This window comes from Gallinula chloropus (assembly GCF_964237585.1).
Source record: "Gallinula chloropus genome assembly, chromosome: 4".
Taxonomy (NCBI): Eukaryota; Metazoa; Chordata; class Aves; order Gruiformes; family Rallidae; genus Gallinula; species Gallinula chloropus.
In genome coordinates, this window is record NC_140088.1 from 13043417 (window position 1) to 13067744 (window position 24328).

General features: G+C 40.1%; 1 protein-coding gene across 1 annotated transcript in view; it reads right to left on the reverse strand.

The window, feature by feature from the left end:
* The window catches only part of MEIS2 (Meis homeobox 2), a 172022-nt gene that overhangs the window by 102721 nt on the left and 44973 nt on the right, over nucleotides 1-24328 (reverse strand). Inside the window, exon 9 of the mRNA XM_084263776.1 lies at nucleotides 16126-16271. Within this exon, the coding sequence (XP_084119902.1) occupies nucleotides 16126-16271 (146 nt within the window). The remainder of the gene's footprint in view (nucleotides 1-16125; nucleotides 16272-24328) is intronic.

The following is a 24328-nucleotide window of genomic DNA, read 5'->3' on the forward strand; positions in this document are numbered from 1 at the left end:
TATTGCAGCAGATATCCATATCTCGGTGAGGGAAACAGCAGAAGAGTAAGACCTGAAATACTTGTGGTATGGTTCATTAGCAGAAAAGTAATCAGGAGGGAGAGAAGAAGCAGGAGGGAAGGGGAAAGGGAAAGGGAGGGGGAGAGGGAGAGGGAGAGGGAGAGGGAGAGGGAGAGGGAGAGGGAGAGGGAGAGGGAGAGGGAGAGGGAGAGGGAGAAGGGGAGAAAAAAATGTAATAGATCTGCAAATTAAATGAAAAGTTTAGAAGTGAGTAGAAAGGCTGGGGAACACTGGTATATTGTACTGTCCTCCCTCAGGAATTAGAATGACATAGTCCAAGTGCACTGCTGTTGACCAGTTGTCTTTAATGCTCCTCTCATCCTTAATTGTCACAGTTAGTTTTAGTGAGAGAGATGGGGTTATCCAGTGTATTGAAGTCCAGAGGCAAAGGAGTGTATACATAGTGCTGAAAGTCAACACCTGCTGAGCTATAAATAAAAAATAATAAATCTTAACTACATTAAAAAATACAAGCAACTTTCTATTTCTTTCTCAAAAACACACAGCTTGCTCAACAAAGCACTGAAATATGCTGTATTTGTGCCAAAGACGGTAACACTCCCTTCAACCTGTTTATCTTTGAAGACCATAATTAAGGAGGACAAACTGGTTTATAGTCAACACAAGTTGGAAAAGAACTGAACTCACCATTTTTCTCAAAGACTAATTTTCTTTATCTAACAATCTTGCTCTTACTTGATTAAAATCATGAGGCAATTAGCAGTTGAGTGAAGAGATTACTTTCTGTTGCAAAAAGACAGCTAGCCCTTACAAGTTCCACAAATGAATAATTTGGGCTCAGATCTCAGCTGTGTCCAAGCATGAGGAAACCAAATGCTACTGTTTGTGGCTTTATGGTCTCAGGGCTGGCTGGGGACTAGTTCAGAAACCTAATGCCAGTCAGTGCTGGCTCCCAGTTGTTGGAGCACTCTTGTTAAACCTTTTCCACACAGCGATCACCCCTGCACTTTCATGACTGCACAGCGGGTGATGGAAGGTGGTAAGATGACAACCTATTTGAACATACCCCAACTGAAGATGACCTTGGGAAAACTGGCAAAGTGAAACTGGCAAAGTGGAACTCAGCTTCCACAGGATAACTATCACAGTCATGCAGTACCATAGTCACTTTCTATAATGGCATGGAGAGTGAGTGGAGGGAGAAATAACAAGTTTATTCCTAATGCTTTTACTGAGATTTGCTGAATACTGTATGTGGCACGGCAAGAAGCAGAACCACCATGGAAAGCTCGCTTCTAAAGGTGAAAAACCAGTGTAGGGTACCCAGCCCTCTAGCAAAACTGTGACAGACTAGCAAGTGTCCTCTGAGTTCTCTGGGTCAATAGAGGGACACAAATCTGTGGCAATATGGCTCAGAAAAGTTGATGCCTTTGATAACAGCTTTTCCATCGATCCGTTATCAGCTTTTCCAACTGCAGAAGTTTGGATGGCACTTGAGGATTCTGGGGTGGATGAATGAAGACTGACAAGAGAGGGGGAAAGAAGATGAGGGAAACCTTCAATTCCCTAAATTTTCACCCCCTGCACCTTTTGTTTCGCTGAGCAATAAACAAATAATCAGCGCTAATATTATTTAAACAATTTTGCTATCTCAGGGTCAAATTCTGGTAACAAACACATGGCCTGACTGGCCCTGCAGAAACACATCTGAGGACAGTTTCATCCAATCTGGAATACTGGTGATCTGTAAGTTTGATCTAAACCAAAATTATTATTTCTGCTAGGAACATGGGAAAAGCTGGCATAGAGAAAAAGCTGTGACATGAAGCATTTGTTTGGATCAAGTACAACTTACTCCTGTCTTCTGTATCCTCGAGTGTGATTTTCAGAAATAATCAAAACAAAAGTGACAAAACCCAAAAACCACAATGAGCAAACAGCAGCTTTTAAGTGCTGTGGGAACAGAGACATTTGTTTAAGTAACCACTGTTTAAAAAATGCATACATAGTAACACCAAAATAAACAGCTTGCAATGTTGTTTATTTTAAGATACACAATAGTAATGTAAAGTGCTGCATGCACTGAATTCAGGGTGTACTAACATTATTTACAGTTCTGAAGAGCAGTAGGAAAACTGAGCTCTATGCCAGAAGACTCCCTGTTCAGAGAGCAAAGGTCAGCACTCACTGCTTTAGCAGTTAGGAGGACTTCAACGTGCAGGAACAGAAAGTTCCCCCTCTCTTCTCTCTTGCAGGTAACTTCTGAACTGTATATCAAAACCCTACAAAAGGCACTTCATGCCAATGGCACCTTTTAAATGGGTACACAAGCTCATACCTGAGAAGGATAATGAAGAGGGAGAAAAAAAAAGATCTTTGTCCTATCACTTCTTTAAAAACCTTCCAAACAGGCCTAACTCACTAGACTATGTTTAGCTTAACAGAAAAGAAGTACCCCAAAAGAGAATACTACTAACAAAACTACAAAGTGGAGTTCTGCAAAGTGACTGACTGACTGAACAGACTTAGATCCCTGTGTGCCTGAATTGCATTTGATTCTCTGCTGACAAGAAATGCTATTGACTTCAAGCCATAATAGAAGTTTGCGACATTTTTCTTCCTAAAGCCAGCCTAGCTATAGGCAAGAAATCTGGACTTTAATCTGGCCACTCCATAGTCTATTTATTATTGTAATTGCATAGATTTACTATTGTAATTGCAACATTACTGTTATTGTATAATCCTTGTGACTGCCAATAAATGAGCCAGAAAGAATCCAACTTGGATCTCAGATCCCAGGCTAAATTTGTAATTCTGGCAATGAGGGGAAATTTGAAAAAAAAAAAAAAACAAACCAAGCATTTTTCTGCCATGCAAACTGAGCTCATTTGATCTGGAAGTCATTGAGACAATCGTGGAACCCCACAGTTACATTATTATAAAGTAATGTTCAAGAGCAAAATTTCATTTTAAATTCAAAATACAATCTCTTTCTTCTTGATGCTTTTGAGGAAAGCCGGGTGTGAAATTCAGCAGTTTGAGTCAGCAGGCATTCAGTCAATATTTTCTTGGGGTCATTCTGCCTCTCTGAGGGCCCAAGCTTTGTTTTGAATCCTGAAGTCAAATTGCCATAAGAGTCTGTAAGTGAAAAACAGGTGAAAAGGACATGTATTTCACCTGCTCCTGCATTCGAATTTCTATGTAAATCCATAGTCAACCTAATTTTCCATTAAATTTGCATTGGATCCATGTCCTTAAAAATCACCATGGATTTTGAATGCTCAAAAAACCGTTGATGTTTTGGGTTGACTTTTCATAGAGCTAATGTTGTAGCAGATGCCAGAAATATTGTGAAACACTAAGGTGAGAGAGGCTTCATTTCGGACCTATACTTTCCCCAGATGTTTGTGAAACATGCTGTGAATGAAGAGCAGCATATGTATCGTGACATAGTCTCTGCCTCCAAATATCTGAGAGGGAGGTGTTTTTAACACAAGGTCCTCTGTACAAACTCGCTTCCTTTGTTGGTCTGACAAAACCCCAGCCTGGCTGTCCTTCAGCATCCTCTCAAACTCCCAGTGCCTGAAGGAACAACAATGAAATATTTCTCTTAAGCTTAATTCCTCATTTTGGGTCTCAAGCCCATTTCTAGTTTGACTTCGTACGTTAGTTTTGCAATATTTTTTCCACTGACAGATAAATGAAATGTCATTAACAAAGTTGAAACAAATACAACAAAAACTTAAACCTGAAGGAAGCCAAATTTGGGAAGGTTTCCTTCTGAAAACAGCTCTAATTTCAAGATATTTTTCAGTTTTTAGTCATTAATAAGAAAATGTAGGAATATGAGAAATGCTTCAGGCAACACTATTTCAGTGTAACCCCAGGAATGCAAGATGTTTCTCAGCAGTATTTCTTCAAATGTTTTTTTGGAGTCTAGCTTTAAAAGTGCCAAGCAAAGGCACTTCCACAGATTGTTCTACAGTCTCAATGACTGGAGGTTTTTTGGTTGGGTTTTTGTGTTCTGTTTTTCTTTTTTTTCTTTTTCTTTTTTTCTGGTTGTTGAATTCCATTATTCCTGCAAGGCGTTTTGTTCCCCCTCAGTAATTCCTCCTCTTGTCTGTTTGTAGTCTGTGCTTATTCAACTGATTCAGTATATGTATTCTGTTGCTATGGCCAGATCTTATATTTTTGGGATAGATGGGGAAAGCACTGGAAATAACAATACAGCTCTCATTTCTCTCATCTTCTCTCAGCCTCTGTTACATTTTTTTGGGGAATAAGGGCCCTGATAGTCCAGGCTCTCCAAACATCTTTCTATATCTTTCTTAGACTCTCACCAGACTGGCCTCAGGCTAGTTTCATAATCATCAAGAAAAAAACCAGTCCTGATGTTCAGCATGAGATCATAACACAGTGATCTCACTCTGAACATTACCTTTCGCTACAGCAGCTCTATTGACTTCTTTGCTTAGAACAGTTTGAATTTCCCACCAGCTCGGTTGTGTGATATTTGGCCTCTTTTAGGCAAGATACCTCATTGCAGAGTGAGCCTACAGGGCACTGAGTAGAAAGCTCATGAGCCCCCAGGCCTTGTTTGAAAGAGTTTTCAGTCTCAGCAAGAAGTTTGCCGCAGCACTGGTTTGGGAGGTGGTGAAGCATGTTACAGCATCACAGAGCTGGAGAGTGCAATATCATATATTTTCAGCTGGGGCTTTGAGCAGGATTCAGATCCCAGGAGTCAAACTAGAGATAGTTTAACAATTCTAGGGTTATGTTTATTCGTACCCATGATGGCAAAGTACCATAGTCTTGTTTGTTTGCAGCTATTTTATTTTCCTGCTGCAAATACAGTTTATATAGTTTTGCACCAGTTCATAGTGGGGTTTAATCTCCTTTGTAAGCATTATTGCTCTCTAAAGGGACAGCTTTTGGGGAAGGGAAGAGAAGAAAATAGAGAGAAAGAGGCAATGGCCTTTTTTCTCTGAAGTTTGTTTGCATCTAAGAGTACTGTGGGATATAAGTTCAGGTTTCACCGAGCTAGGACAGCTAAGATTAATTATAGCAATGAATTGTCTGCAAATGTCTAGGGGAGATACGCACTTAGTAGCGGGATTTTTCTGGTCTGAGAAGTGTTTGCCTGACATTTAATGGCCACCACACAATGCAGGCATACAAAGTAGGCCATTTAAAGCTGAGACGTAAGTAAGCATGCTACGTAGAACAGTGTGGGGTTTTTTAGGATTGTCCTAAAATTCTGCAGCTTGTCCCAACATCCACAGAAAGGTTCATACCAACCCAAGAAGCTACTCTCTTTCCTAAGAGATGTTAATTTGTCTGTGTGGAACTGGAAGAAACAGAATTGAAAAGAGGCAGACCAAGTAACACAACTTCTGGAATAGTCTGCCAAAACACTAAAGGAGGGTGAAATGGAGAGATAAATTAAATTTTTTCCCCCCTTTTTTTATTGTTCACAACAACTAACCTGTTTTCATGTTTCCATTTCATTTCCTACTTTGTATCTGAAAGGAATCATCAGAATATCCCTTTGTACTTGAAATTAAAGCAACCTTTAAACATTTAGATTTTGAAGTGATCCCTCAAATTAACCAATTTTCCTTGCAATTTAGGAGCATTCCTTTGCTGACTCCCCCAAATATACAAGTCATTCTTCTGACCACAAAATGCTCCTTATTCCTGTTGTTATCATACATATCATGACCTTTCTCACTATTCCCGTTCTATATCCCTGAATAGTCCACTTGTGGACTATCAAAACAGCTGTCAGCTGTCTGCATGTGCTCCTCAGTAGGCAGGGAGCTTCCCAACATGAACCAGGGACTTCACAGCACCCTTTCCATCCCTTACTCTTCACTGTAGGTCACCCTCCTGCTTTCCATTTCTACATCCAAGCACAAGTGAGAAGCACCTGGATGAATCAAAAGAGGCAGGCTGGAAAACTGCCAAAGTCCAATTCCACATAAGGAACCTCCCATGGCTCCTTGAGGAGGAGAATATCCACTAGTGACTTGTTGAAGTACAAAGATGCATTTGTTAATACTATTGCACTCCCTTTGTTCTGACTCTTGCCCCTGGGCCAGCAGTTGATGCCCAAGGTTCTTTTCCTCTGGATGCTTTCTGGGAAAGATATTTGATCCCATTTGCATGCAATGATCACTGGATTCAGGTCACCAGCAAGGAGAGGACCTAACAAAACTAAGCTAAGTCCAAGCTGCTTGAGCTAAAGTAGCTTACAGCAATCAAATGCTGTCATCTTCAGTGTAAACCAGAAAGAACATGACACTCTTAATTTTATATTAAATGCTCCCTTGTAAAGGGAAAATCAGTGTGAACTTTCAAAGTCTACAGAAGTTCAAGTATTTGTACAAACCCTGCATGACTATCTTGATAGTTCAGCAGCAGGATAAAACCACAAGGTAACTGCGGGCCCCTCTAATTCAGCTGATTCTAAGTTTAAGACATAGGGTCCATGCAGAGTTTTTCATCTGTAAATATCAAAAGCACTCTGGGAAGCAGCCACCATTGTTATGCCATACTATTTAAAGAGGGAAACTGAGGCACAGTGTCTTGCTATGGCCAGAGCTAGAAACAGAACTGAATTCCAGCGAGATCTCACTTGTGCTAAAGCATCCTGGGGACACCAGTGAAGGTTCAGCCACAAGAGAATGTGACAAATAGCTGAGCACTTGAGAAAGTTGTCTTTCTGTCATAAAGTAGGGAATCTTTGACAGACTTGCTAAGTACAATTTGTGGATAAAGTGGTTATAGTATTTAATGCTTATTAAGACGCAAAATTATGTGTGTGTGTTTGTCTGTCTTCCATTGTGATTTCACTGCTTCATCTTGTCCAGCTTTTTCAAAGGGAGCAAAGTTCCACTGGTATTAATGGAAGCAGGACTGAGAGGTACACTGTTAGTCACTAATCTGTGAGTTATCTGCAAATATTTGAAGACAGAGAAATTAAACCTGTATTTTTTACCTTACCTGGGAGGAAAGAGAACTGCTTTTATAAAGATTCACGTACATTCACAGAATATCAACTAATAATGAAGCTTACATTGTCTTTGGGGTTTTTTTTAATTCACATAACAAGCTTCAAAGTAGTCTAGACTAGGCCATGATCTTACAAAAACCTACTCCTTTTATGTACTTAATATACATTAAGAAAGTGAACAGGAGCTTTCCCATTGCTATGCAGTTTAGTCAGATAGTATTTCCACAGTAGATCCACTTTAGAATAGCAAGCTGCCACTTTGAAATGTACCTCAGACAAAATAAAAGCTTGATCCAGATGATAGCAAATTTTCTATAGCATTAAAGAAATTAATACATACAGGGTTTTTTTTTAAACACTAAGCTAAAATATTTACTGCTGTTTACTTGGCCACTCTTACTCATTGTGTTGAGATTGTAAGACTACGTCATGAGATGTTAAACATTTTATGGACATACGTAGTCAAATAAAATACATGTTTTGAACTGCCATCATAAAAAGGTAAAATCAAGACTTAAAAAAATCTTTACAGCATTATACAGTGAGTTGACAACCTATCATCCAGTATTAGACAAAACAACTGAAATTAGTTCTGGCAGATTTGGGGCTAGCAGTTAAAAATAAAAATAGCAAATGTAAAAGCATGAAAACTGTATTGCCATTATGCTTAAAGACAATAATAAATCTTTAAAAATGCCAATGATTGCTTCGGATACTACAAATGACTGCTGCCAATCAACTCAAAAATATGTAATGCATGGTATTCTAAGTATCCTAACTCAAGGCAAACTCCACACACCACAAGTAATACTGTCTGCCATAAACTACTCTCTTCATTAGGCAACAATAAGAATTGACATCTCCATTTCTTAGCAGTTGGGGAACTGCTGGCAGAAACACACTTTTTTTTTTACAGTCTAACTCTAATTTTACAGAAAACTTCTTTGAAACCAATTATTCTGCTCGTGGATCTTGAAAGGAAGGTCTTAAATAAACATGTCCTGAGGCAAAACTGAGAGGCAGTATCACTTTGCACAAACAACAGCAATTGCTTTTCCCCTAAAAATATTTTTTCTATGTATGTATATTCGTGTGCACACACTATAGAGAAAGGGAGAAACTATGAGTTTCCTGATGACAAGTGGTTTAGGTAGTGGGACTTCAAGAATTCTCACCTCTAGTTGACTGTGATCTTGATTTTCAGAGGCCCCAGCGCACAACATTTATTAGTGCAACATTCTTGGACTGTTTAAACACTACTTATATCTGCATATGTTTTAGTTAAATCCCCTTTTACCTTGCGAGCCTCAAAGCCCCAACTCCATATAAATGAATTCTTGTCACTACTACTTCCCTGTTTCGATTACTTTAAGGAATTCATTACTTGGACTTTGGTATTCTTTTCTTTTCACTTCATTCCCATACTGACACTGCAAAGCTTTGTAATCTGACAATAACAACCAGAAAAACACCAGTGGCTGATCCTATCTTTTGCTGGGCCACGTTCACTTTGCTCATTCAAGGCTTTTTAATCAAGCCTCAACTAAAATCAGAGAATCACAGAATCACAGAATAATGCACATGTTTTTCGTTACACTCTGTTCTCAGTAATTCCCTGTTTGAAAATGGCAGGTAAAATATTGAATTGGGAAGTAACATCTAACCACATTATCTGATGGTTTGGCAGAAGCTGACCTCATATGCCACATGAATGAAATCCACCTCGCTGCAGTCCTGACACATTGTGTTGCCTGTTGATGAGGAGGAGGCAAAAAAAAAGGCAAGGTGGTGGAAAAAAATAATGAAAGGAGTGGAGAAGGTAAAGCATAACTAGCTACCATCAGACAGGGTAGTGTGAAAAACTATGATGGCAGGATTGGAAAAGGACCATTAGGTAGGCTGAAGAGCCTAAATCAGACTGGTAGTGCTGTGAAAGGACTTTGCTGCAGCCCCTCAGCCTGCCAGGGATTCAGGGAGAGAAAGGGGACGAAAGGAAAGGGAGAGCCGGAGGGGAAGGGTGAAGCATTTTAAGTGCTTGTCCGTTGCAGGAGTCACAATTCGGGGATTGTTTTGTGTGTGTATGTGTGTGTGTGCGCGCGTGTGTGAATTTCACCCTATATATAACTTGGAATCTTATTAGATAACAACTCGGTGACACTGCAAATCCAGTATTTCTCAGAATGCTATTTTTGAAGCTGAAACACACAACATATTTTGATCTCTACAGAAGTACAATAAAGATCCCCCCTTCAAAATAAAATGAGAAGTCAAAAAAAAACCCCAACAAACCAAACAAACACCACCCCACAAACGAACCCACATGTAATAATTTCCAGGCGGGCTTCCTGTGATTGTATCCAATTATTTAAATTTCGGACTGTCTCTTTAATTTGAGGAGCGGGGAGAGAGGCGACAGATGGCAGACAGAATTGACTTATGTCCTCTATTCTTCTGCAGAAGAAGGGGGAGTGCAGAAAGTTTGATCGAGGCAGAAGCTACAGTACGCAGGCCTGGCTATAACTATCTAATAGGTCTTTTGACAGATAGGTTCGGAATATTTAGGCTTTTTTTTTTTCTCCCCCAGACAGGCTTTGTAACAAAACCACGGTCCTGGAGGTTGCCATGGGTGACGAGAGCGCTGACATCCAGTCCCAACTACACATAAGCACATGACAAATGGGCCCGGAGCCCTCCAACAGCCCTGAACCTTGGTGACCCCCTAAAACACCCAGCCTCCCCATACCCACACCCAAACCCAAAAAGCATTACCAAGTATATTTTTTAAAACCGAAAGCTTGCACTTAATTGGAAACATTGCCGTGTAACCAAAATGCTTAGGACAGCATGTACAAGTAAAAATAAATCACGCAGCATTGTTATTTAATGCGCTGTGACATCATTTCCTGAAATTAAACAGAGATGACACAGATTCAGACAGTCCCTGCTAAGGTTCAGTTCAAACAATTCACAGATGTTTTCCTCCAGCCAGCAGAAAACAATGCAGGGCTTAAAGCACTCCTCTCCCCCTCTCCCTTCCCCTCTCCCCAGCCTTTTCGCTGGTACGAGGAGGTATGGCAGTTTTATAAGACATGCTCCCGCAAAAATATTCTTTTTTTAATTTAATTACTCAGGCTGTTGTACTAAATAGATGGATCATTGTGTCACAAAAGCATCAATTTTTCAGAAGAAATAACAGATGTCTATGTAACAATGATTAGATTAACCACTCCCAGACAAAGCTAGCTTTTGAGGCCCACACACCCCATGACCCCGGGTTCCCTCTTCTGTAGGGGGTGGATGTAGAAATGTCAGATCTAATCTCAGATTCCATTTTTAAAACAAACAAAGCCCCACCCCCACCCCATCTCAGCTCTTTTCTTTTAAGATTGTGGTGTTCAAAAGGTATACAAATGTTCAGTCTGTTACAAAATCTTTGGGACTGATTTTATGGCGGAGGCTAGGAGCACTTGGAGAATGAAACCTCTCTGCCTGGGAGCAGAAGTGGCATTTTGAGAAAGATTTCCAGTTTTATTCTGTCCAGGCTGGTGACGCCGTAGTGCAGGCAGGCAGGACAGAAGGGGGGTGCCGGTGACATTAGGCAGGGCTATGCTACCTCCAGTGGTTAAAACAAATGGTAACAGTGGCTGCCAGCTCTTTTGGTCCACAACTGCAACAATTTTGGGGTGCAAAGATGCACAGCTCCATCACCTTGAGGACCGCAGGAGCACAGGTCATGAGAGTTGAGTATTGGGATACTGTTTTTTCTTTAGCACTAGGGTGAAATCATTTAACCTCTCCTCACAAAGTTTACCCAGCTGAAAAATGAGCATGATACTATTTTGCGGCACATGTGTCCAACTGGGTGGTGTTCATAAAGTCAGAGGTCTGTCCTACAGCAGTGGGCAACTTATTGCCTGGCTGCAAACTCAGCACACACAATCAACCCTGCCTAAAAAGCAGACCTGGGATAAAACTGTACCTCAGGCTTCTTTGCCTCTCTGACTACAATGTACACTGAAGCGGAAATGGCAGCCAAGCAAACCCACGCACAGGTCATTTTACAGGAGAATCAGAGGACATCATCTGATTCCTCGGCATACCCTGGAAGTGTATGGCGTGCTACAATGCAGTCCAACACAAGCACTAAAATTCACCAGAATGTCTTCACATTCCTCTATTTTCTTGAGTCTCACAGCCTTCATGTCACCATTTTAAATGGACAAAGGTCTGTAGTATTTTTGGGTTGCTTTTTCAATAAGTCCAGCAAAAAGGCAATGTGAAGAATGCTTCAGAACTCTAAGGAAAGTTGTTCTTCCACTGTTCGATATGAAAATAAAGCTTTTCAACATGGAGTGCAATAGTCAGCTACATTCCTAATCCTCCTTTGGGTATTATTCCTACAATCACGATATGGGAGGAGGTATTTACGAAGGTGGGGTGGTTTCAACTGTTTTGAAAGCTTGCTCTGGGATTCTCTTTGGTTGACAACATTCATCTTTAGAATCAAATCTAATGAATACATAAAATAGCTTCTCCGTATGAAAGGCTTGGTAAGCCATTCATCAAAATATGAGATACACGTTATGTTCTCAGATACACCCACATAAATATAGAAAAAAAAATTCTGTTTCGTATTATCCAATCTGGCCACCTGAACATGGCAAGTTAAGAAAATTATTTCAGGTAAGTACAAAAGCTGTGGCTGGTTCATTTTTAACACATTCTAGAACTTATTCTAGCCTGACACTGAAGCAGATGAAACCAAAACCTACTCTACAAGAGACTATGTAAAGAGCAAGATTTTTTCAGCCAGAAGATTCTGGAAAACCAGCTAAAGTGAGACACTGTTCAAACAAATGTTAGGAGACAGAAGTTCAGCTATCAAAAAACAAAAAAAAAAAAAGCAAAGCAAAAAACCCAGCTCAACTCTACTGACTTTAGGGGTGCCATCCCAAACAGCATCAGCTGTGTATCCGGTACTGTCATAAATAAGGTCTAGTTTGTAGGCTACCATTGGTATATCTGGTACTTTTAGTTAAGATATACATCTGCTTACCGACTGTAACAAAAGAAACAACAGAATCAGAATTTTAACAAAGGGCATCACTCCAGGTAAGTGTCAAAGAATAAACGCATCTGTTCTACCAGCTACATAAAAGAAGAGAGAAAAGTGTTGAATGTAGCAAAAGTGTAGTCCTTGATACGCTATGCTGCAGAAAGGGATGAACTACCAGAGGTACAAGACCACAGAGCGGTATAATTACTTCCTTTATAACTTTGCTCTCTTCTGATTACGTACATACATTTTAAAGGCCCTCCATCCTTCAAAAGGGCATGGGAGGAGGGGGGCCAGTTCTGTATAGCTGCTAGTAAGAAATCTTAATCTCAACATTGGTGTAAGCCAGAGGTGTCTATACATTTGAGCACTTCCTGTTTTCACTTCGTGATCAAATATGTTCTTTGCAGGGCAAATAGGGGAGCACTTGAGGGAGGAAAGCAGAGATGTCTGAGAGGCTAATTGAGTGTACTAAGGACTCCTTGGCATAGAGGAAAAGGAGTATTCCAAAGCTATGAATAAACTCTCGGCTTGGGTCAGATTTCTTGCTGTTTCTTTTCTTTAACCACCTTTGAACTCAAATAAAAACAGCCTTAATGTCAGGTTTACCTTTCTGATGTCGTAATCTTTATGTACTATTGAAAAGCTTATACTACTAGACTAGGATTTCCTCTACTTTCTTAAACACTGGATATTATCCAGAAAAAGCATACACATTTCCAACCAATTCATCCTCAGATCTTTCATCTTCCGGTACTGTTGTAATTCTAAATGTAAGACAGAGCTCAGTAAGTGAACGAGAACATGACAGAAGCTCCTACTCCTTGCATTTGATTTCCAACAATAAAAACATGCACGTGTATCCTATTTCAAATATAATTAAAGTTACTGCAAAATGGAAGCTGTGATAGGGGCTAGGAATTGTTTTGAAAGACACAGCCTGTCAGTTACATTCATTCTACATCAGAGTTCAAGTCCCTGTCTCTTCAAAAGAACCACTTAGGGAACTCAATTTTTAAAATCAACTACCTTAGGAGTTTGCAAATAGACTGAATAAGGGGGGGGGGGGGGGGGAGGGGGGAGGAAATAACATTTTATTTAAAATCTTAAATAAATGCAATTAGCCAGAACTGAGTTACTCTCTTGAATTTGATAGTCTAAAGGAATTTCAAGTTTAATCCACACCATAAGAGATGGACTACCACTGCCTCTCCTTCCAGGGAAACCAGAGGTTAATGATTTTTGTCATATTGAGACTAACAGCTAACAATTGCTACAGTTGGCCTTTAGTATTTTATTTGTCCTTTTGAGGTATTCAGAATAGGTGACAATGGCTTGCAGTTGAGAACATATGTAGAGAGACCCCTGTGGCTTATGGAAAAGTTGCTCCATGCTGGTTGGGTGTTTGAAAAAAAAATACAACCAGAGCTCTTTTATGTTCCTCTCCTTAATGAATGCATGAATGTCAAAATGTACCAATGGCCCATTCAGGGGGCAAAGCCTAAGCAGCTCCTTCTTTAAGAACACATCCTGAGATGTAAAATACATTTGCTTAACAAATTAAAATAATGAGATAATTCAATTAGTTTCTTTAAATAAAAAAAAAAAGAGAGAGAGAAAAAAAAGGGTACATCAGGGGATTATTGTAATACAAGAACAGGTCATACAGCACAAAGGAGGAACAAACCAATTTGAAATAAGGTTAGAGTAGTAATGAAGGAATGTAAGTTGAATCATGGACCGCCATTGTAAAGATATTTACTTGAAACAATAAAATTGTACATCACAGATTCCCCTCTTCTGGCTCAGTCAGCGCTGCACTTTGAATGGACAAGCTAATTTGAGAAAAAGTGCAAGATCTTTAAAAGAAAGGAGTTCTCTTCCTTCCCTGCATGTGTTTATGGCAAGAATCTTTCTGAATTTACATTGCACTGGTCAGGGGTCTCCATTATCAGTTTGCAGGTCTGAGAATTACAGCACAGTAAATCTTTCAACACCTGCAAACTCATTAAAGCTTGGACGATAAAAGGTTTGGGGCTTTTTTGTGTTCATTTAATTTGATTTTTGTGAGGCCATCCTCACCAGTGATGGCAAATTTCCTCAATTCATGCAGGATGGAGAGGGTCAGGAGAGAGAGCAACGATGGAAATAAGGAAAAGGGATTTTAAAAAGCCAGGAGGACTTTCCTCAAGAGAAGCAAGAGGCAGTTGACTGTTTAATAAGCATGTGTCAAATGCTTTCAAGGAGCACGTGAGAAAGGAAGGCAGGGAGGAAAAAAAACAAGATAAAAAAACCAAGATAGCACAAGTTTCATAAGAGGAAATGGAGTTAACGCAGAGACATGTACAAAACAAACTGGTTTATTTCTGGCCCTGTTTTTTGCTGCCTGCCTGTACTACTCCTCTAAAGATACCCTACAGCTAAATGAAAACCCCTCCACTCACACTCACTCGACTTCCAAATTAAAAACATTTTACAGGTTAGTAAATCTCCAGCTGAGGTGATGTAGCAAAGAACAGCTGTGAAGTAATTTTGATAATGATGAGAATAATAAGCACATGGCAAGGTTCAGGGCTTTGCTGTTGCAGCTTCAGTGCTCCTGAATAGATAAAAGTGATTAAATACTCCTGATTATCCCTGACCAATATGTAATGGATTTACAGCCCTTTCAATTAGTCAGTATTTGCTTAGGACTCATTATTTTGTCTTTGGTTAAGTAATCAGCCCAGAGACTCATGTTCTGTCTAATTCCTCTGAGCCAAGTGGGTACAGGGCACCTGACCTTTGAAATGGCCATAGCTGGGAGGCAGGAATAACCACTACTCCAGCAGCGACACTGGCTATTCCAGCTAATCCTGACCCCACAGGCCAGATCAATGCACCTTAGTTTGCTACTAATGTCCTTACATCAAAATGATGGTTTAGAAATGTGGATCTATCACTCCCCCCCTTTAGCCGTGCTGCTAGCGGAGCAGTTCGATAGTCCCTATCATAAATAAATTGGGTACCTTGTCCTGAAATCATTACACTGTAACCAACATCAGCTACCATGGAAATTTATAAAACTTTGGTAGAAGAAGAGGTAGTTAATAACAGTTAGCATTTTAAGTCTTATCAAGTGAGAAACAATTTTACAGTGAGGAGGAAAATCAATTTATAATTTTACCAGTTTCCATTATTTCCCACATGAAGTAAACTACAGAGAGTGTTACTAGGTTTTCTGTGGAACCGTGTTTTGATGCCTAAGTGAAGCTCTAACAGTCAACAGAACACCAACACATAAAGCCAACTGCAAGCAGGAGGATAAAGATAGCCCATGGAAAGCATTGCTTTGTCACACATTTAATCTCTCTCTCCAAAATGTGAATGTGGCTAGCATTTAACATAACGGACATGAAGAGAAGCTAAAAAGGTGCTTCTCCTCTCTGTCACACAACTGAAGAATTGGGGAACCCGCGAGCCTTCTGTATTTCTCACAACAGCTAACAATTACAAGTTTGCAAGCTGCTGCTTTGACTCCTCTAACATCCACGCTGTATGTCAGCGCACACAGACAGGGGCTTGCTCTTCCACAACATACATTTGAAGTTTGTGTAAACAGAGGCCAGCAGTAAAGAATCCAGAAGGCAGAGCTTTATATATGCTAAAGCAAGAATGCTCACACACACACACACACCCCTTTTTTTTTTTTTTTTTTTTTGTCCTTAGGAACATTTTGAATAGTTCAAAGCACAAGTGGTTACTTTATATGTAGGTGGTGTTCCATGCTAAGGCTTTGTACTCTCTCTATAGGCATGTGTGTGTGTGTATATATACACACACACTTATATATATATATATGTTTCAGATTTGTCATGATTCCAAGAGCCATGAAAAAAAAAATCTAAAATTGGGAAGAAAAAACAAAAGAGGCAACAATAATTGAACCCTAATAATGGTCCAAAATTGCGGGGACAAATGATTTCTAGTAACGATAAATAAACCTTATTAGGCTCATGAATAGAAATCTATTTTGGTTTTGGGCACCACTTACTGTGAGATGCTGGAAAAGCCATGCTCTCATGATATTTGTTGCTACTTTGGGGAAAATGCCTCTTTTCTTCTGACGCTTTTTGTCCTTGTCTGGGTCGTCATCATCCCCTGTACCAGGTGAGGCTACGCTGTTGTCTAAACCATCTCCTACAACAAAGAGAAAAACAGGAGAGGAGAGACATTTAATGACCAAAATTGAGAAGACAAAAAGTATCATTAATTACCAAGACACTACCACAGTTTTGTTTTGATTTGCTAGATCAGGCACCTACAGTTTCTTATTCTATATGAGTACTGATACAAATATGTAAAAATTAGAAACCATGTCTCTCCAAATACTAATTTTGCATTTCACACATGCATATATCATTAATTCAATTATAATTGTGTGCTTGACATAGTGCAATAGCTCTTTGTCAATTACAGGATTCAATGTGGGAAAACCTGCCACAAGAAAACCCATTCACTGTAAATGCATCCCTACAACCATTCTGAATATGTACTATAAGTAATCAAGTTAAATGTTCTGTAGTCTATATATCTGAGGCCCTCTGCAGAGGTGGCAGTAACCATGTCACCGTTCAGTGCACATAACACACTGTCAGATGAGCCCCTCCCCATAACCATCACCTCCCAACACACATACATACGCACGCACAAACACGTACACCTAGTATGACCCTGCATATAACATTTGCATGACATGAAAACTTCTACATCTCTGCATCAGTGATTATTATCATTAAAAAAAAAAGATGCACATCAAGGTAGAGCTCTCACTTAATCAGAACTTTCCATCAACATCTTTCTCTTCTGTGCTTTTCCCTGGCATTAATTGTGCATTAGCAAAAATCATTTACTTTTAACAGTCATAGTTATTTTTTCTTGCCCTCCAGCAAAAATGCCTTGAAAGCCTGCCTGGAGGGCATCTAAATTATGTATCTGAAAAACTCTTCTGGCAAGGCATTGCAGGACCCCTACTTTCTTAAAATTCATACGAGCACGTCTTCCTGTTTTTGGGAAGGCATCAATCAAGAGCAGCAATATATGCCATATTCCTACATTAATATTTGAACTAATAACTTTAAAAAAAGGAAAGAAACAAGATCCGACTTGTGGCATAATCAAATGCAAAATAAATGAAGAATACTGGGACAGCACTGAGACTTTATAGATTGCTGTGTTTTCCTTACACATCATTAGCCCGGAGCCACACGAAAGAGGAAAACAGAGAAGTGGAGAGTTTATGCTCCCTGCTGGTGTTTAAGAAGCCGAGGTCCTGGAAGGACATCTGGGAATTGTGCTGAGACGGTGGTTTTTGTAATTTAAGAATAGACATTCATTAGCAGTAAATGCCATAAATCCCATGCTAAGTAAAAACCTTGTCCAAGAAAGCCTAAAACAATAAACTCTGTGCTCAATGTAGCCTGAGCTAGACGCTCCATAGCTTCCTGAGGAATGCTATAGATTCACGAGCTAATTCCTATAGCCCTGTCTAGCTCTGTGGTGCTGCTAAACGAAATACGTTGCTGCTCCATACAGTCCATTTGCTTCAAAACTTGCATTTCAGCTCCATCTTCCCTCTCGTGCCAGATCACCCTTCTTCCACTGCCTCCCTTCTGAAAAACCAACCCTTTTGGACCGGAGAGACAGAAAAAGCCACAGCAAAGAGCTGGCAGATTAATTTTATTGACATTTCCATTTTCACTGCAATGTGATACCCTCCATCACATGGAAGAGATGACCCTCACTATTTACAGACTGACAGGCCACTTCATTACAACCACCCTGCCCCAAGGCAGAGCAGCTCCTTTCCATCTGCCCAAACACCAGAGCAAGACCCTGAAGTAGCTGCTCTCTTTCTCATGCTCCTTTTCTTTTTTGTCTTTTTTTTTTTCCCCTTGTTCGTTTGTTTCTGTATGCAGTTGAGAAAGGAGAGTGGAATCATAGCAAACTAATAGAAGAGATTCTGGAAGCCCTAAACACTGTAACCAACTGTTCACTTTTGCAAGAAGCTGGTTATTTAGAAACCGCTCTTTTCTGTTGCTCTCTTCCCGCCCCCACCCCCCTCCCACCCCGTGCCCCTGCCCCCATATTCCACCCTACCCCTCTCTCTCACACACACACACGTGCACGCACACACACACACACACACACACACACTCTCTTTCCACTATGCCAAGGAACTGCTGCAAGGCAAATTCTCACAAACACTAATGGCTTCTGACTGCTCCTTGGCAACCCCAGCATTTTAACCTGGGTGGATATGCTCTCCAAAATACAGACACTGGAGCTATCTCATCAGCTGTTCATGTGACACAGATGGAGAGTGGCTATTAGGAGCCAGGCAATGGGCCTTGGGGATCTGAGGTGCTGTACTGTAGCCTCAGGCAATTTTGAAAAGCAGTACCCGGAGATGGAGGGAAAAAATCCCTACTGAAAGTGCAAGTTTGAAGTCAGTCAGTCTGTTTGTCTATCTGTCGTGCGGATAAAGATATCTTTGTCTCTTTATGTAAAACCTATGTGTGTATGCACAGGATGCGTGGAGCTGCAAAACTTCCACTCTGCACCATCCTTACGCACCACAAAAGCACCGCTTCACTTTCTATATGGACAGATTCCTGTTTGTGAGCATCCTCAGCCGGAGTCACTTACATGCTAAATCAGCATTTAGACCTTTTGTAGAAGTTGTTAATATCCTGGTTTTAAAAAGTTAAGAGCAGCCCAGGAGATGAAAGTTCAGCCAAAGCTTCCACTGCTTTCCCTCCTCAATCAGGGTTTGAAATGGTAAGAGTCAGTGCTTCCCTAATCGGTTCCATAACCTCATGAAAGGAAATCCAAATATTGTTCCTCCAAATGACCTCAGAAGATTAATACAGCAAGATTTGTTGCTCCTGGTGAACTACAGTCCCAATCCTGTTAAGCTGTATTGTCTGATCTTTAATAGCACTACAACTGCTCACATTAGTGGATATGGTTTCTAGTTGCAAGAATTCATAGAAGTAGCCCATAAGTGACTTTACCAAGATAGAACGATTTTCTTCTTGGATATGGAGGGCCTGATCCTGCTTTGTTATATCCAAATAAACATGAATTACTTTAAGTGAAGAAAAAGAAATTATCAAAAGTGAAATAAAATTAACAGAAGTAAAAGTCACTCTCCTGAAGACTGGATTGAGTATACTGAATCCAAATTCAAATCATTTAAATCACCGTTAAAAGGGATTCTCCTTATGTGAACTGTTCGAATCCTGACTTAAATGGTAATTGGTAAGAAGAGTAAAGTCCGAGTTTGTATGGAGATTGCAATTATATAAGCATAGTTACCCCAATTTTCTAGCTGTAAAATTAAGCCTAGATTTTGGCCCACTGACTTTCATTCAGCAGGAAAAAAACCAAAAAATGTTACTTTCTCCTGTTTTACACACTGTTCACTCATTTACTCTTGTGCAAAGAGTACAAGTGATTGCAAAACCCCTATCACTGTTCTAGGAGAGTGGAGAATGCTTAAGTGGCATTCTCTTTGTGGAGATGTCAATGACTACGCAGGATTCAAGCCAATAGAGAATTAGGCATATTACCCAGCTTGTTAAAGATTATCTCAATAACCCTTATAAAAGATGGAGAGAGTTTACAAAAAACTGTGCAAAGTGACCCTCACAGGGTTCCCCCTCTTCTAGGGAAAGGGTTTGTGGAGGAGGATGAAGATGCAAGTCTTCTTTACAGAGTGGGAAGTTAGGCTCTGCGCAGACACTCTTAAGCATGTGCCGAGAGTTTTTTCCCACAAGAGAAATTATTCTGCTTTGAAAGCGAAGGAGACTGCCTCCTATTTAAAAGGTACTGATTAAGAAGTTAGAGAAGGGTTTCCACTGCACTATAAATTCATACTTCACTTCCTGCAAACTGATTTCCTTGGACATACTAACTTGCTGACTTCAATGTTCATACATCTGAGGACTTTTCGGGAGACAGAGTCCAGTTGTGCAGAAAGCCAGTCCAACCTCAATGAATTCCTCTTTGACAGTCCTCCACACTATCAGCATTATGTCAACCCTAGTTCTTGTTTGTGTTCCTCACAAAGACCCAGCAAGAGATGAAGACAGTGCTGCTTAGAATCTGCTCATCTAGTCCTTTGACCATTTGTAAACAGGATAGATGACAAATTCCCAATCTATGCAAAATGATAACTGAAGAGGATAACCCAGCCTGGCCAAAGCACAGAAACATGGTAACAGCCCAGAATCAAACTCTAGAAATAGTTTCTGTTATCATCAAACAGTGCACTGAGAAAAGTGGCAGCTGGAAAAAACACGTTTCTGGACCCAGTCTTTGAGTTTCTTGACTATCAGTGGTCCCTCAGAGCTTTATGGTTTGTCATGCTAAAGGAAAAGAGAGAAGAGCAGAGGTATCTGAGGTGGGGAGAAGACAAGGCACTTCATTGTTTTACTAAAAATAGTGCAAGCAATATGAAAGCCAAGTTAAAAGACTCATAAAGGAAATCTTTCTGGAAAGGTAAGCTGCAGTGCACTATGCTCATCTTAACCTAACTACTCTAAATTTAATCTTTCAGTCCAGTGTTTTGATGGAGTAGAATATGTAGATATAAATGCGAAACAAAGAAGAGAATCTACATGCAGCTTATATTTGCATTTTGCAATTATTTATTTGTACTTATAATCTGTCCATCTGGACACATAAGTATTGTAAACCATTATTAATAAGGTTGTTCAACTTAGTAATATGATCCACATCACCACCAGAGAAAAGTCTTAAAAATCTGGTTAATTACCGCTGCCAAAAAGCTGGAAAGAGAAGTGTTTGAATACGTTTTGAAGATAAGACAGTCTGTGCTGTAGGGAGGACTAATAGAGGGAGAAGGTCAGCTCCAGAATCAAAGACCCTTCAGGAGAACTCCTTATCTCCATTCCACCCTGTTAAAATCATCAGACTTTTAGCCTCACAGCGTCAGCGGATCGCAGTGCTTTAAATGAAGTGCTGGCTGTGGGTTTGTTTTCTTTTACTCCTCCTCTTAATGATCACTGTTCATGGAAGTTGACAGTCTGCTCACGCCACAGAAGCAATACTTACCTACCAAATCTTACTGCCTAGAGAAACTGAGTTAGGATTGGTTATGGGGTGGCAAACTTAGGACTTTGAAAACCACACACAGTTCTAGTCGGCATCCCAGCTTATGGCTGTGTAATTTTCAGCAGTGCTCTGCCAGTATGTGTGCTGGTTTTGCTGCAGTATTTGAGTGCAGAAGGAAAGGTGATCAAGGCTGTTTGGACCTGACACAGACGTCCTAGGTTGAAGACCGTGCTCAGCCATCCTGGAGTGGAGTGTCTTCAACTGTGCTGCTGTAATCCACTCCCTTCCCTTATGAGTCTCTGAGGCACCAGACACATGTCTCCTGGTGCTATGTCATAAGTTTCAATGAGCATCTTGGAGAAAGAGAAAGGTTGGACACTGGTGGACCAGAAGGAACAAAAAGACCTCAGACATACAGCACTACTATCTCTCTTAACTACTAAAGGTAATACTCTTCAGCCCTTCTAGCAGTAGGAAGGAGATGAAGACCTAGCCTTCTCTCTACTAGTCATCTGCACCATCTTTTGCTTTCCAGAATATAACACAACAATTCCAATTCAGCTGATACTGCAAAGAAAACATGTACAAATTTCACACCATTATAAATTCAAATAGGAAGAAAAGGAAGAGAACCTAAGCCACCATCAGACCTTACCTACAAAGCTATCCTACTCGGTCTAATCACATTTTAGCATAGTTTGTCAGTCCAGAGCAAGTCTCTATTGCCATCTGGCAATATGTGCTAAAGGCTTAAAGAGTTGCATGTTATTGGGTATCTAAAGTGTATTTACAATGAGAGACAGAATAAAACCTGTTCATTTTCTATTTCTGGATAGGCACCTTTCTGTAATCACTAATTTACTGTATTTTCAGAAAGGCATTAACAAATATTTTATTGTTTACTCTGAGGTAGGAATGACATTCCAGCTATGTTATTGTTATAGCCATGCACCCAATAAAATTGGTGATTCAGATCTTTCAAAATTATTCGCAGAACTGTAATGGTTCGCATTTTCCCTTCTATTATTTTCCTGTTCAGAAACATGAAAAAAAAGAGACCAGCTTTTTTGCGCCCTTAATTGCCCGTGCTTAAAAAGCTCGTGTTTATTTGTGAAGTGAATCGAGAATTCTTAGGAGATTACATTCAAAAGCCAGCAACATCTTTTTCCTTAGGTTTCCAAAGGCAAAATGAATGAGCACCAGTTTAAATTTTAAGCTCTTGTGTACAGCCAGTAGGTTCGTGGCTCGTTCATGATAATCCAACATTTTTTTTCACATCAGGTGAAAAAAAAAGTGTTCGGACGCAGACAAGGGGAACAGTAAAGCAACCTGCTAATTACTGATCTCTCTTACGTTCCTGCTGTGCTAAACTGTCCGGACATGTCGAAGTGAAATTTTTCTGCGATTTTCAAGTGACTAGTTCATGGCCCACTGCCGTGGAGTGCAGGAGAAGGGATGAAATGCTTTAGTTTACATGCAACATTTACTAACTGTGTGGGTTTTCCGACATTAAAGAGGGGACAGTGACCCATGCCACCTTTTTCACACTCAAAAGAGCACTGAAAAAACAGTCTTCATAGGCTTACCTCAGGCTTCCCTGGCCCTTAACACCCTCCCCCCAGGGTAGGGAGCAGAAAGAGAAAAAAGAAGGGATTTTATGCTCCTTTCTCTTCAACTTTTCAGGCGGTATAAGCAGCATTTAGCAAATTCAGCCTCCAAATGGCTCCAAATGCTCTGAGCTGCAGGGGCTCATCCTTTGTTAGCCTCCCTCTATTTACACAGGATTTACGCAGGCTCTCCACTGAAGAGACCACATGTTTCTGACAGAAAGCACTTCCATTCACACTGCATCAGGCAACAGGATTGTAACCACTGCAGCTTCACGCTGACCTGAGATTAGGGATTTCAGCAACATTGAGATGGTAACAATCTGCTAACTAACGAAAATTATCCACGGAGAACTCTGCTTCTTGCTCCAGTTAAAACTACCGTGGCCAGATAGATTAGGTTACTTAAAATGACAATTAAGAACTAGCTACTGGAAAGAATATGCGTGTCCATCCACAAATAACATACGCACACAGAAAAATACCAGCAGAAAAAAAAAAAAAAGAGAGAAAAAAAATCAGACTGCAGCTTGGATTAAAACAATTTCACCCACTGGCTGAAGACATAAAGTGTAAAAACAGACAGATGGACACATATGTAAATGTGGCTGCATTTGTTTCTCTGGAGCTGGCAAGTTAGTAATAACAGTATAGTTTAATAATTTATTTTCCATGGTATTTTCACACTGGTTAACTGGGCAGGGGTAACATCCTTGTGGAACTTCAGGAGCAGAATAACTCCTATCTAACTGCTGCTGCGGCAAACAAACTGAACCGAGCGACCTCTCTTGGCCCTGCCTACAAGGATCCAGTCCTGGAACCTGATATGCGTCCGGGTATTATTATTATTATTATTATTTTATTTTTAAACTCAGTTTGGCCAGTCAGTATTTCTGCATCGAGATTCTTTTTTCAAATTTAGCATTTGTGTCAGAGTTTTTCAAAATGGATTACACACACACAAGCACTACAAACGTTGCTGGTGGAGCTTGTGTTTTGTTGCTCAATAGCCTTTCATTGGGCAAAAGAAAATTACATGGGAACACAGGGCCAGAAAGGACCACACAGATCCAATTTTTGATGAGTTTTATTTTGCCGTCTTAATTTGGTGAATTATTTTGCTTCTGAGGCAAAGGACAAAACAAAACACGTATCTGATAAGTATGTAAAAAGTACACGGTATATGCTAAAGTTCTCCATAGTACATCATAATAAAGCTCTTCTGGGCACTCAATGATTCATTTTTAGTGATCTCTCAAATGCCCTTATCCACAGTTAACACTCAGATTTTATTAAGGAAGAAAGCGGGGACAAATGTCCACTTAAGTCCCAGATCTCAAATTCAACTCTGCTTGCGCTGCAGTACCTAAAGCTAAAGCTTCTTTAATGTTCTATTCACCTCCCCTGTGTGGCATTTCTGCTAACACAGAGTTCACAATCTTTCAGCCCCAAACACAGAAGGCTGCTATCTTCAAGTCATCCAAGGAATGTGCCAGATACTATCATCTC